Genomic DNA, 14,892 nt, shown 5'->3' on the forward strand with positions numbered 1-14,892 from the left:
ATCTTACATATCATCACAGTATTTAACATCGATATTGTACAGATAGTAATAAAACACTAAAATATAATGTATTAAACATTTACTAAGTTCTGAGCACTTAATAAATGCTTACTATGCATTTACTACTATGCAAGTGAGATATATAATTTTTGTTTTACTAATCCTTATGCTAAAAGATAGAGTTCAGTTCCCCCATGAAGAAACTGAATCCCAGAGATGTCATATGGCAAGCCCAAAGTCACACAGTCAGTCCATATGTGATGGCCCTGGGATTTGACTCTAGGCTTTTCTCTCTTCAAAGCCCAGGCTTTTAACCACTACACTGTACCACATCTCTGATATTAAAAGTATGCAAACAAACAAAAAAATAAGAGAATAATATTGTTAATACCCCACATACACACCAACCTTGCCTCAAACTGCAGCAAAACCCTAAAGTCAAGGTGTATGTTGAGCTTTGGAAAGACAGGTATAGTTAACGGGACAAGTGACGTTACAGATGGTATGTGAGACTCCCCTCACATCCTCCCAGGGTGCACACATGTATATGGGTCTCAGCGACTGGCCCTTTGCTCCCTATATTCAGCTTGTCAGACCACCCTGGTTTCCACCATGTGTTCAGGGAGCAGCCCAGTGTTGACCCTCTCTCCACAGGCTTAGGGTGAACATCATCCCTCTCTGGTTCCCCCTGGTTGATTTGGAGGGTACAGCTGCCTCTCCAAATGATCCAAGTCAACAACTCCCAGAGAGCTCTGCAGGAGGCCTACCTGCAGGCACAGCTCCACCAGCTCGTCTTCCTGCATGAGGTAGTGGAGTCGCCCCGCCCCAAGCCAGGCCTCAGCAGCCTTGTCTGTCTCCCCCAGGTCAATGAAGATACGCAGGCTCTCCTTGATGCATGTGAGTGACCTCCTGAGGGACCTGGGGACAGACATGAACTTGTGAGGTGTGAAGGCTCAAAGGGGCCTTAGGGTCCACTCAGCACAGGATGAAACAGAAGCTCTGAGCAGGAACAGCCATGTCCCACATCACACAGGGAGGTGGGCCTGATTGAATGCCAGCTCTACCCCAATCAGCTGTGTGACTTTGAGAAAGTACAGGATCCTTCTGTGCCTTGGTTTCCTTATCTGTAAAACAGACCTATAATTGTGCTCACCTGAGCGGATTGTTGTGAGGATGAAATTGAGATACAACTAAGTGCTTAGAACAGTGCCTATTACGTCCTTGGCACCTGATGAATGTTTAAAGATCACTTATAATTATTATTATTACTGATGCATGGTCCATCAACCCTTTTACTGCTCTATAACCTTTTTTGGTGTTATGCTATTGAAATGGTTTGGCTGTGTCCCCACCTAAATCTCATCTTGAATTGTAGCTCCCATAATCCCCATATGTCGTGGGAGGGACTCGGTGGGAGGTAATTGAATCATGGGGCCGTTACCCCCATGCTGCTGTTCTCATGACAGTGAGTCTCATGAGATCTGATGGTTGTATCAAGGGTAGTTCCCCTGCCATTTAAGATGTGCCTTTGCTCCTCCTTTGCCTTCAGCCATGATTGTGAGGCCTCCCCAGCCATATGGAACTGTGAATCCATTAAACATCCTTCCCTTTATAGATTACCCAGTCTCAGGTATGTCTTTATTAGCAGTATGAGAATGAACTATTACAGTTACTAATACAAAATAGACACCAAATGCATACCTATTGAGTGAATGCATGAATGAGTGACAACAGTGGTAACTTTAAATCATCGAAAAGATTTTGATGTTTTGTTTATAAAGAAAAATCAAAGTAGAGTGAAAGTTTTAACAGGTTGGTGCTTAATGGGGTGCCCTTTAATTATTTGGAAAATTGTATTTTGTAGAAAACTCTCCCTCCATGTCAATGGAGGGACCAATGAAGAAATGAGACATAGGTAATATATTTTCTCACAGACGATTCAGTATTCAAAAACAAGGAAGGAACACTGTGCATCATCTAGATAGTAGTTCTCAGTCCTGGCAACAACTAGAGTCACCTGGAAGCATTTTAAACGTGTACACTGCCACACTATTTCCCAGTGTGTTGCAACTTTATGATAGCCTGAGCACCAGGGTCTCGGAATATGGCTCAGGCACAAGCACTGTGTCTAAGCTCTCCATGTAATTCTGTCGTGCAGCTTGGCTTGAGACTTGCTGATCTAGTCCAGTCTTCTTATTTTATAGAGGAAACAAGCCCAGAAACTGGAAATAACTTACATATGTTTGCACAGCACATTAGGGGGAGATCCAAGGCCCAAACTCCCTTCTTCTGAGTAGCAACCTAGGACTTGTCCCATAACACTCATACTTCCCAAAACATGATTTGTGGCCCACAAATGTGGCATCAGCATTTCATAGGGAGTTTATTCAAAGCACAGATCCCCCAGAGCTACCTCAAACTGACTGAAAAAGATTCATTACAGTTGCAATCCAGGAACCTGAATTCCTAAGACACATCCAGGTTACACTCCTGCACACCAAAGTTTGAGAACCACTGCAGTAAACCATGCAACTCTTCCCAGAAATACCGATCATCATCAATCACATCTGTGGACACTTAAGTAGAAAGTCCTCAACAAACGTGGTTACCACTTGATTATGGACCTCTCAGCCACCAGGCCCCTTTGTGCACCATGAGGGAAACAAGCATTGCTCTCAACTCCTAAGGCCCGGATCCTTATTGGCAATGAGGCAGCTGTTGGCCTTCTGGAGAGAGTGCCAGGCATTTGGCCCTTGTAAGAAAGAAAAAACCCAAGCTTTCTCTTCCTCCCTGCTCTTAACATGAGATTTATTGAAATCCCAATGGGCGCTGGCCACCCTTTCTCAAGTTTTAAAATGTGAAACTTCCTCTGAGAATACAATGAGCTGAAAAACTCCACACCATGCTGCAGTGATCACCAACCTCCTCAGCTCAGCTACAGTAACCACAGGCATCTTTCACTATAGGAAGCCCTGCCTTTCTCTCCCCATTCTGTACCCTGCAAACTCAAGCCGGGTTGAGATTCAGCAGGCCTGGCCTCCACAACTCTCCTCACTCTCACTAGAGCAGTTGATGAAGACAAGACCCATAAATCTCATCCTCATCCTATTTCCTGCTCTGTTTTTTTATGTTCCCATTTACTGTCCTGGGATGCCCTTGGGCTACTATAGTTGTTTTCTCCAGACCTTCAGGGAACAAGATTTAGGTTATTACAGACAGGCCAACTGACAGAGCCAGCATTTGCTTCTGGCACTTTCTCCCTCTGAGTTCATTATGACTGTGGAAGAGAGGAGATCTCTATTTCTTTCCAAGAAATGCCCCATCAGGGGAAGACAAGACTTACAGAGACCTAGTGGCTCACACAGCACCATTGAGACTCCTTGCAAATGGAAGATTTTCCAAAGACAACTGACTCTCACCAAGACTTGCACATGATCTATGATCTCCAGTAAAAAAACAAGTGCTTCTGTGGTCTAAAACTGGGCAGTAGTCCAGCTTCCTTGGTTCCTTCCTATCACCACTCACCCCCATTACTTTACATCTGCCAGTGGCCAAGCAGTGTCACCTACCAGTTGAGCACCAGATGGCCCAGAATGCCAATTCTTCCAGCCGCCACCCACAGACTCTAGGTTTGGTTTGGCTTCCAAAGCCAAAGAAGCATGGAGCACTGCTGGTGGGCCAGCACTGCATCAGCCTTGTGTACTTCTGGTTCTCCTGTGCCTGTGTTCCGGCATGTTATCTCCTGTCCTTTCCAATCTTGACTCTTCTCTTTCTCTCATTTTACCTGTCCTCAAGTTCAGTCTCTGGGGTTAAGTCTTTGTTTCTTCTTCCCTGCCTGAACATCAGCCATAAGCCCATGGCCAAGTGACCCCAATACACCTGCATTTCCAGACTTCCTCTTACCACCCGCTGCTGGGGCTTCCCAGGTCCCTGCCCTGCCTGGATGAGTCTGTCTAACCTCTGGCCAAAGCCCAGCCTCCACTAATTGGTCATGTCCTGTTTTGATGATAAAGATGGCCAAAAACTGAGGGCTGACTCTGTGTGAGGTGTTGGATGTTACTTTCAGTATACATTTTCTCATTTAATCCCCATAGAAATCCCAAGCCATTAGAATTCTTAGCCCATTTTGCAAATAAAGAAATCCAGTAGGATGTTGTTGTTTTGATTTGTTTTTTGAAACGTATCTAAGTTTTCCTGCACATTTCTAAAGCCTTATTTTGAGCTCTCAGCTGCTTTGTCTTATAAAAGTAACAATGGTAGTATTATTACCTGAAATCTATTGAGCACTTAGTGTGTACTAGGTGCTTTACACGCAAAATCTCATGTAATCATCACAACAGCCCCCAGAGATCAGTACTATTATCATATTCATTTTACTAATAGAAAAAAATAAGGCTTGGTAAGGGTAACTATCTTGGACCAAGTAATAAGCCCTGTTTAAACCAGGATCTAACTTTCAGAGTCTGACCCAGAACCCTTACATTTACACCCTCAAGCAGTGCCTAATTTCTGGCTCAGATACTAGCACTTGGGAAGACTTCTGTTTCATTTACCACTTTAAAAGTCCTGAAGTTTTAAAAGACATAAGCTATTTTAAACCTTGAACAAAGTTTTCTCATGTGTGAAACTGGGGTGGTAGTGTACATTATAGCCTTGTGATCAGATGATGACATTTCAGGAAAAGCAATTCTTTCCTTATTTACAACAAAAATGAGAAAAGAATTGCTTCTGTGTTAGGGATTAACATATTAATTATATTTTTTAAAATGTAGCACTTTTTTCAGTTCCAGAAAAATAAGAAGCATAAATGTAAGAATAAAAGCCAGATGGCCGGCGCGGTGGCTCATGCCTGTAATCCCAGCACTTTGGAAGGCCGAGGCGGGCGGATCACGAGGTCGGGAGATCGAGACCATCCTGGCTAACACGGTGAAACCCCGTCTCTACTAAAAATACAAAAAATTAGCCGGGCGTGGTGGCGGGCGCCTGTAGTCCCAGCTACTTGGGAGGCTGAGGCAGGAGAATGGCATGAACCCGGGAGGCGGAGGTTGCAGTGAGCCGAGATCGCGCCACTGCACTCCAGCCTGGGTGACAGGGTGAGACTCCGTCTCAAAAAAAAAAAAAAAAAGAATAAAAGCCAAGAGCAATGACTGCTAGGCTACTGTTGTATTCACATGCAAAGAATTAATCATTATTTTGAGAGGACCTATTATATGCAAGGCATCCCTTCTTTCTAAAAATAATAATATGCACATCCTTTGTGGCACTTACCACAATTTATACGATAACTTTAGTGGCTATTTATACGTTTATTTTCTGTACTATTCTGTTATCATTGTGAGCTCATGGACTATTATCACCCTTGTTCAGTTTTTAGCACAGTGCCTGGGCAATAGTAAATGCTCGGTAAATATTTGTTGAATTGATTTAATAGATTTAATAGAGCCACAGAGTTCTCATGGACCCCATCCGGCTCAGTTCTATGGCCAGTCTGTGTTGTGTCACCTCAAGACAGAAGACAAGACTCCCTAAGATCCCTCCCATTGAGAGACTGCAAACCTTTATCAAACTAAATTCTGTAGTTGTCCCCTGGAAGGCAGAGAAGGCATGATCCTGCAGATATTAGACAAAGGGACAGAAAAGTGTCCCAGAGTAAAAACCTGAAGGCTGGGACAAAGTTTTCACTATCTACCTGTGTGCCCCCAGCCCCACACACACACACACCATAACCCACTTCTAAACCCTAGAGAAAATCTTTCAAATAAAAGAAATTAAAATCAGTAAAAAGGCAGCATAAGATCATAAATTGAGAAGTCAAGGATCTGAGCTAGTACCAGTGAAACCAAGTGGTGAAATTGTCTGGACTCTCTGTGGCAGGCAGGGAACAGACTGATGAAAAACGAGGCCCCTCCATACAATTCTACAAGGTTTCACTCTATAGCCTTCCACACCTATTTCTTTTGCCTAGAGCAAAAATTACTGGCTGGGTGGACAGAATACATAGAGTGCTTAAGACTATGCATTTTAGATCAGGAGTTGTTAAACTATGGCCCATGAGCCAAACACAGCTTTCAATCTGCTTTTGTAAATAAAGTGTTATTGCAACACAGCCACATTTATTCATTTATGTATTATCTATTTTCATACTACAACTGCAGAGTGGAGTACTTGTGGCAGAGATCATATGGCCCACAAGGCCTAAAACACTTACTATATGATTCTTTATTTAAAAAGCTTGCTAACCCTGCTCTAGATACACACTGTTTGGATATCAATCCCTGCTGGGAAGGCTCATGCAAGTTGTTTGGCTTCTTTAGTTCTCAATTTCCACAATTCTTTCTACGTCAGAGGGTGGTCCTGAGATTTATATATGGCTTAGTAAACAATGCATGCTCACTGAAGGCTATTATGGCCATAATTTTCACTATGGATGTCCACTGTACAGGTCTGGATACCCATTGCAACCCCCCGCCCCCATGCCCACCAACCTCCATATCTCCTTCTAGGGAAGAAGTTGAGTCTTCTTTGCACCTATATTAGTCCATTTTCCCACTGCTGATAAAGACATACCCAAGATTGGGTAAATTATAAAGAAAAAGAGGTTTAATGGACTCACAGTTCCATGTGGCTGGGAAGGCCTCACAATCATGGCAGAAGGTGAAAAGCATGTCTTACATGGCAGAAGGCAAGAGAGAGAAGGAGAGCCAAGCAAAAAGGGTTTCCTGTTATAAAACCATCAGATCGCATGAGACTTATTCACTACCATGAGAAGAGTATGGGGGAAACCGTGCCATGATTCAATTACCTCCCACCAAGTCCCTCCCACAACACATGGGAATTATGGGAGCAATAATTCAAGGTAAGATTTGGATGGGGATACAGCCAAACCATGTCACTACTCATAGCCAGCTGATCACCAAAACCTGTCTGTTAAATCTACAAAATGTCTTTCAAATGTGTCCTGACCTCTCCATGGCTACTGCTATTCCCTCCACCTAAAACCTACCCTTCTCCACTTTTCAAGATATTACTTATCCTTCAAGGGCCTCCTCAAATGCTACCACCTTGATAAAGTCTTCCCTGACAGATCACCCCTATCCTTTGCTGAAAGCATTGTCTCCTTTCCCTACAAACCTCCCCCTACAGAAGCCTGCCACTTCTTCCATGAACACTTCCTGCCTTTGCTTGCTGTGGCTTTGAGCTTTGTGAGAATGCAAATCCCTAGAGGGGAATTTAGTTGAAGAAATCTGTCCATTACATCAAGACCCACTTAATAAATTCCTCCTAAGCAATCTGTGCCAGGAAAAAAATTGCTCCAACAGATACATGTGTTTATGTTCTTTTGTCAGACAGTGAGAACCTCATACAGCTTTCCCCTTTTTACTCAGCTACCAGGAAGCTTAGTACTAAATTACAGTAACCACCCCCAGGTGCATAGAAACACCCGTTTATCTGTGTCTGTAGTTGGTCTTTGTTCTTGTATTTTTTTTAAGTGTTCTGTAGGAGAAGGTGATTTATACATGCTAAATAAATATAGCATTACAGCATGTTCTCTTTGTTGAACTGGTCATTCTGCAAAGGGACAATGACCTTATGTGTACAGGGGTTTCCTCTGACACCTAAAATATTTCCCAATCTTCCATTCAATATCACTTATATTAGTGGTAAAGCAAAAGTGGATATTTATTTCCTCCCAATTGTACAAATAGGAATCTCAGAGTTTAAAACTATAAACTATTCAAATTAAAAATCCTAATCTAGATCAATTTACAGAACAATGGAATAAAAATTTCCAAAAGTTTACTCCTCCATAAAAGCAATGAAAACAGGCAAAAATTATCCAAATAAAATTTTTCAGAACTCTGGATATTAACCAAAGGTTTGCAAGGAGTGTTTATTCAGGAAAACGGCTGAATCTTGTACGAAAGTGAGCTTCATTGCTTTTCAACTTGCCTTAGAGACATCCTGCTTGTCCCTAGCTCTGTGGTACACTTAAAAACCAACAGCCTCACAATAATGGTAGCTGGAAAAACCAGCAACCTAGCAACCACTGAAGGAGACAATGAGCTTGAAATCCCCCAAAGTTCCATCCCCAGAGAACTGTTACTGTTTGATCTGTTTGGAAGTTCCCTGGAAGCCTCTGCTCACAGGGCTTGTTTTCCTTTAACCTCACTCAGAGCTCACTCAGCGCAGAACAGCCTTTTCCCTGAGGCATATGTCAAAAATAATCAGTAGCAATTGTTTAATATGGTCACTGCCTTAGGTGGTGAAAACATGTGGAGCAAACAAGAAAAGGTCGAACACACACACACACACACACACACACACACACACGAGGAAAAGTTGGGAAATGAGATGTCCATAAAATTTTTAAAAGTTCTGACATATTCCTGGGAATCTAGAAGACCACATGCATGTGCAGGGCTGTGAGCATGATCAGGAAACTGCTAAGATTTTTATTTTTAAAAAATGTTAATTATTACCCCAGGGTAACCATTAAGAAAATAACTGAAAGAAATACAGGACAAGAAATAACAAGGAAATTAAAATAGTATACAAGAAAAAATCTATTTAACACAAAAGAATGCAATAATAGAGAAATAGAAAAACAAAAAGATATAAGCTATTAATACAGAGAAAAAATAGCAAAATTGCAGACATAAATCCTACCTTACCTGTAATTAAATGTAAATGTATTAAACACTCTAGTTAAAAGACAAACATTGAAGAATGGAGAAGAAAGAAAATGTTTCTACTATATGCTGCCTACAAGAGACATACTTTAGATTCAAAGACACAAATAGACTAAAAGTATAGACCACATTAACAGTAACCAAAGAGAGCTAGAGTGGCTATGCTAATATCAGATAAAAAGACCAAAATTGTCATTAAAGACAATGAAGGACATTTTATAATGATAATAGACTCAATCCATCAGAAAGGCATAATTATAAATATATATGCAGCACCTAATAACAATGACCCAAAATACATGTAGAAAAAGCTGACAGAATGGAAGGGAGAAATAGACAACTCAACAACAACTAGAGATTTTAATAACACATTTTCAATAATGGATAGAAGAACTAGACATAAGAACAACAAGGAAATAAAAAATTATAATGAGACCTAAAAGATATTTATAGACTACACCAAACAACAACAGAATACACATTCTTCTCAAGTTTACATTGAACATCCTTCAGAATAGACCATATGTTGGGCCACCAAACAAATCTCAGCAAATGTAAAAAGAATAAAATCATGCAAAGTTTGTTTTCCCACCACAAAGAAATGAAATTAGAAATCAGTAACAGAAGGAAATTTGGAAAATTCACAAATATGTGGAAATTAAACAACATACTCCTAAATAACAAATGAACTGAGTAAGAATCACAAAGGATATTAGAAACTACTTTGAGATGAATGAAAATAAACACAGCATACTGAAATATATAAAATGGCGTAGGCACAATACTCAGAGGAATATTTATGGCTGTAAATGCTTGTATTAAAAGAGAAAAAAATCTCAAATCAATACCTAATATTCCACCTTAAGACACTAGACAAAAAGAGCAAAGTAAACCCAAAGCGAACAGAGGAAAGGAATTAATAAAGATGAGAGCAAAAATAAATGATATAGAGAATAGAAAAAAATCAATAAAGCCAAAATTTAATTTGTGTAAAATGTTTTTTTAATGACAGATCTCTGGCTAGCCTGATCAAGAATAAAAAGAGAGAAGAGTCTCAGGAATTAAAGTGGACATTACTATCAACTTTATAGAAATTATAAAAAGGATTATAAAAGAATAATATGAACAATTGTATACCAACAAGTTAGTTAATTTAGATGAAATGGACAAATTCCAAGAAAGACAAAAACTACCAAAACTGCTCAAGAAGAAACAGAAAATCTAAATAAACCTATAACAACTAATGATATTGAATTAGCAATTTTCAAAAACAAAACAAAAAAACTCCTTACAAAGGTAAGTCAAGATTTAGAAGTCTTCACTGGTGAATTTCATCAAATGTTTAAAGGAGAATTAACACCAATCCTTCACAAACTCTTTCAAGAAATTGAAGAGGAAGGAATATTTCCCAACTCACTCTATGAGGGATCAAGAAGTGAAATGACAACCCATGGGCTGGGAAGAAATATTTGTAAATCATATATCTGATAAGGGACTTGTATCCAGAATATATAAAGAATGTTTACAACTCAAAAATCAAAAGACAAACAACCCAATTTAAAAAATGGACAAGTGAATAGACATTTCTCCAAAGATACACAAAGGGCTAGAAGCAAATGAAATGATGCTCAATATCTTTAGTCATTAAGAAAATGTAAATCAAAACCACAATGAGATACAATATCACTCCCACTAGGAATGGCTAAAATAAAAAAAAGACAGACACTAACAAGTGGTGGTGAAGATGGGAGACATTGGAACCCTTATGCCTTGCTAATGGGAAAGAAAAATAGTGCAGCCACTTTTAAAAACAACCTAGCAGTTCCCCAAAAGTTTAAATATAGAATTATGGTGTGACTCTGTAATTTTGCTCCTAGGTCTACGCAAGAGAACTGAAAACACTTCTTCACACAAAAATTTGTTCATGAATGTTCACAGCAGCATTATTCATAATAGCCACAAAGTGGAAACAATTCAAATGTCCATCAACTGATGAATGAATAAACAAATGTGGTATATCAGTACAACAAAATATTATTCGGCCATAAAAAGTAATGTAGTATTGACACATGTGACAACATGGATGAACCTTGAAAACACTATGCTAAGTGAAAGAAGCCAGACACAAAAGGACAAATACTGTATGATACCATTTATATCAAATGTCCAGAATAGGCAAATCCATAGTGACAGAAAGTAGATTAGTGGTTTCCAGGGTTGGAGTGAGGTTGGGTAATGAGGAGTGGGTAATGAGGAGGCTTTCTTTCAGGGGCCATGAAAATGTTCTGAAATTAAATAGCGGTGATGGTTACACAACTGTGTGAATATACTGAAAACTAAATTTCATACTTCAAAAGGCTGAATTTTATGGTGTGTAATTAAACCTCAATAAAACTGTTAGTAAGTAGTTCCAGACCCAGCTCAATTCAGGAAACTCTTTTATAAAATTTTTGAATAGTCGGTCTCTGTTTGAATACTTGTAAAGGCAACAAGCTCACTCTTATATAGGGCAGACTGTTCTGTTTGTGGGTATTTGGATTGTTTTTTCTAACCACTGAATTCCCCAATAACTACCACAGTGCCTGACACAATGGAAGGGCTCCCATAGTGTGATAAAATGTTGGATTGACATTTCACAGTGATATTTTTAAACGAAAAAAGCAAAGAACAGAACAGTATATTATGTAATAGACATTTTATCATGATTCCATTTATGTAACTAAAACGTGCATATTATATTGAATATCTAATATTTATTTAAGATAGAAAATATGTATCATATATAAACTTTAAAATGCATGAAATATTCCTTGATGGGTATTTAAAAATCTTTAAGTAGTTACTTCAGGAAAGTATCAAGGAAAGGGAAGTTGGAAGGGGACCTTTATTTTTCACCTATAACCTTCAATAATAGTGTAATCCTTTTTTTTTTTTTTTTTTTTTGAGACACAGTCTCACTCTGTCACCCAGGCTGGAGTGCTGTGGTGTGACCTCGGCTCACTGCAACCTCACCTCCTGGGTTCAAGCGATTCTCCTGCCTCAGCTTCCCAAGTAGCTGGGATTACAGGCACCCACCACCATGCCTGGCTAACTTTTTTGTATTTTTGGTAGAGATGGGGTTTCACCATGTTGGCCAGGCTGGTTTTGAACTCCTGATCTCAAGTGATCCACCTGCCTCAGCCTGGTTAAAAAGGTGTAATGCTTTTTAATCTTAAGCAACTACATAATTTTAGAAAAAACTATGTTCCTCATGAAGTAGAACATCAAATCTCTGATATTCTACTTCACTAAATGTAATTTGGTTCTTTATCAGAGGAGAATCCTTAAGAAAAGACGCACTGTGTTCTGTGGCTAATACTATATAGGCCAGTGTTCTCAAAGGGCTGTTGGAATGGGAAGCTGAGGTTCCACTCACGGCACTGTGACTACTGTGCTTGTCACTAAAGACCAAAAAGCCTGCCTCCAAGCTGCAAACACCTTTCTTTCCTTACCTGAGCCCTGAGCAAAGAAGCCAGGGACTCCCCCACACAAAGTTCCACCATTCTCTGTCATAATCATCAGTAGCCATGTCAGCATATAGCTTCAGCTCAAGGGCTGTGAGCTAGTGGACTAAGTTACTCACTAATGACTTGGCTACCCCAAACACACATGCACCGTATGTCTCCTCCGTGCCAAGCTCTGTGCTAGACATAATGTCTGCCCACAAGACCTTCTGAACATACTACAAAGTCTTTCAAGCCCTAAAAGCTTAGTTCTCTGATTCCAGAGGCACCCTAGAAAGCCCACAACTTTAAGAATCTGCACCAAAAATTCAATACGCTTTGGAGGCAGCAGGAATTCTAGTATGAATATTCAGTGTCAGAATAGCATAGCTAGCTGGTCCCAGACTCAACGTTTTACTGGAAGGTATCTGATTCAACTTATCTTTACAGATGGAAAGAGACCAAGAGGAAAAGTGACTTATTTAAGGACACATTATTAGGTCATGGCAGGATCAGGTTTCCTGGCCCTAATCTGGTTTTGATTGCTTTCCTCCCAGCTCTGTGGCTTCTGACTCCCTCCAGTAACTTCTTGGGCCATCTGTAGACCCACCCCTGACCTCCTCTCCACCATCCCCATCACATCAGGTCAGTGATTCTGCATCCTGTCTTAACTAAGGCCTCTGTGGTCCATGCTGACAGCATCCAGGGCCTTCTCTCTGGCTTCCCCCTTAATATTTCAGTGGGTTTAAGCATCTGGAGTGGGGAGCTGGTGAGTAGAGGATGGCAGTGGGGTAGGTGATGTCTGGGAATATTTAAGACTGAGCTTGCCCAGTAGCCAGAGGTGCCAATAGCCTGACACATATTTGGCACTCTTGCTCCTGTTCCTTAGAATCCAACTTTTCCAGAGCCCAGTCCTACAATACCTCACCATGAGCATATGACTATGTCATCTCAATAGTTAATTCAAGCCTGCCTTCTGGATCTTCTCCAGAAGCATCCAGACTCCTAGGGTGTCCTAGAATGAAAGCAGGGTGGAGCTGGGGCCTCCTGACTCCTCACATGCTGCATGGATCCAAAGCTCCCTCCCTGGGACTGAAGGCAAAGACAGCAGGAGGTTTGGAGGACACCTGATTCTTACAAGACAGGGAAAGAATGAGGGAGAGTGAGAGGAAGACAGACTGGAAGAGAAAGAGAAGGGGGAGTGGAATTCATTATCTGATTATTCCTTATCTGATTGTCCAGGTGCACACAGTTACCATGTTGCTTAGAAATGCAAAAAATATATATATATAGTCATTTAATTACCCTCTCCTCAACAACCTCTCTCTCTGCTTAACAGTAGCGATTTTAGAAGCTATTCTGAATGCTCTATTTTAGAAGTCATTTATAATTATGAATGCAATACTGCAAAGCAAATCTGTTGCAAAGTGAACTTGAAGATCTTGCAAACCACACAGGATTTAATGGAATCAATTTAAGGCTTGTTACAGAACAGAACTTCAGTCTGCCCACTGGCAAATGAGGATGAAGCAGCATTAGACCAGTGAAGAAACAATGAAGAGAAAACCAACAGAAGATGGCAAAATCTGCAAGTGATAATAATGTGAATACCAAAGGGTTAAAGGAGGTATTTGGGTTAAACTGTTAAGTTTTGATTTATTTTTACAAAAATGAGGATTTTTAAGGTAGTCCTAAAAAATCAATCACAAAACAAAGAATGCTCCATTGTGCTGTTACATCATTTTGTCAGCACAATTAAGCCAAAAAGTCAACACTCCTTTTATTCCATGTTTATTCTAAGACTTAATGCAAAGTTGAAATTGTAATCTAAATATTCTTAACTAAAAGGTGAAAACACACTTCATTTCATAATCTACAATTTCATTTTAAAGGTAAGTTCCCGATAAAACTTTTTTTTACCATGACATTTTACACCCCTGCTTTCAGTGGGGGTGACCTTTCTTTAAAACCAGTTGCCCTTGGCAATGAAGACCTCCTGAAGGTTCCTCTGTCCTTGGTATAACTGCCACTTCTCTAAATTATGCAGCCTCAGTCATGATCCTGTGACAGGTGGTTATAGAAACACACAAGTAACAGTGGCATTACTGAGACCTATCTATGTATCAGGCACAGTTATGAGTGTTTTATGAGCATTAACTCATTTATCCTTCACAATAACACTATAAGATAGATGCCATTATTATCTTCCTTTGGCTGATGAGGAAACTGAGACATGGAGAAATTAAATAGCTTGCCCAAGGCTACACCACTAATAAGTGATGGATGCATTGTGGTGGCTGCAGAGCCCTTGCTCTTTTGCACAAAGCCCCGCCTGTACCTTGTACATTTGGACTTGCTTCCTGTGGGAAAGAACACTGTTTCTCCTTAAGGAAGGAAAGCTGCTTCTAGGACAGTTCCTGACCTTGACTCACCTGGCGGTATTTAGGTTCCGATAAAGCTGCCCCAGGGACTCCAGCAGCCTCCCTTCCATCTCCCGGTCCCTGAGTTGCTGAGCCAGGGCCAGCCAGTGCTCATGGTAGGTGATGCATGCCTCAGGGTTTGGGGACACAGAGCTGTAGAAATGGCAGAGGGATTTGGTGGCCTGAAGCTGACCTGAACACAAAGCAGGGACATGAATGAGATGACTTGAGATAGGAAATGGATAAAACTTGATCCAACACTTTTCTCTATAGCTTCCCAGCAGCATGGGACATACTTAC

At 40.4% G+C, this 14,892-nt stretch overlaps 1 protein-coding gene across 3 annotated transcripts in view; it reads right to left on the reverse strand.

The window, feature by feature from the left end:
- SH3TC2 (SH3 domain and tetratricopeptide repeats 2) overlaps window positions 1–14,892 on the reverse strand; it is a 77,826-nt gene that overhangs the window by 26,598 nt on the left and 36,336 nt on the right. For all 3 annotated transcript variants that reach the window (XM_003829049.5, XM_034960752.3, XM_055112775.2), the window contains 2 exons: window positions 14,605–14,785; window positions 768–918 (listed from right to left, as the gene is read on the reverse strand). In XM_003829049.5, the coding sequence (XP_003829097.2) occupies window positions 768–918; window positions 14,605–14,785 (332 nt within the window). The remainder of the gene's footprint in view (window positions 1–767; window positions 919–14,604; window positions 14,786–14,892) is intronic.

Source organism: Pan paniscus, chromosome 4, assembly GCF_029289425.2.
Source record: "Pan paniscus chromosome 4, NHGRI_mPanPan1-v2.0_pri, whole genome shotgun sequence".
In the NCBI taxonomy this organism is placed as follows: Eukaryota; Metazoa; Chordata; class Mammalia; order Primates; family Hominidae; genus Pan; species Pan paniscus.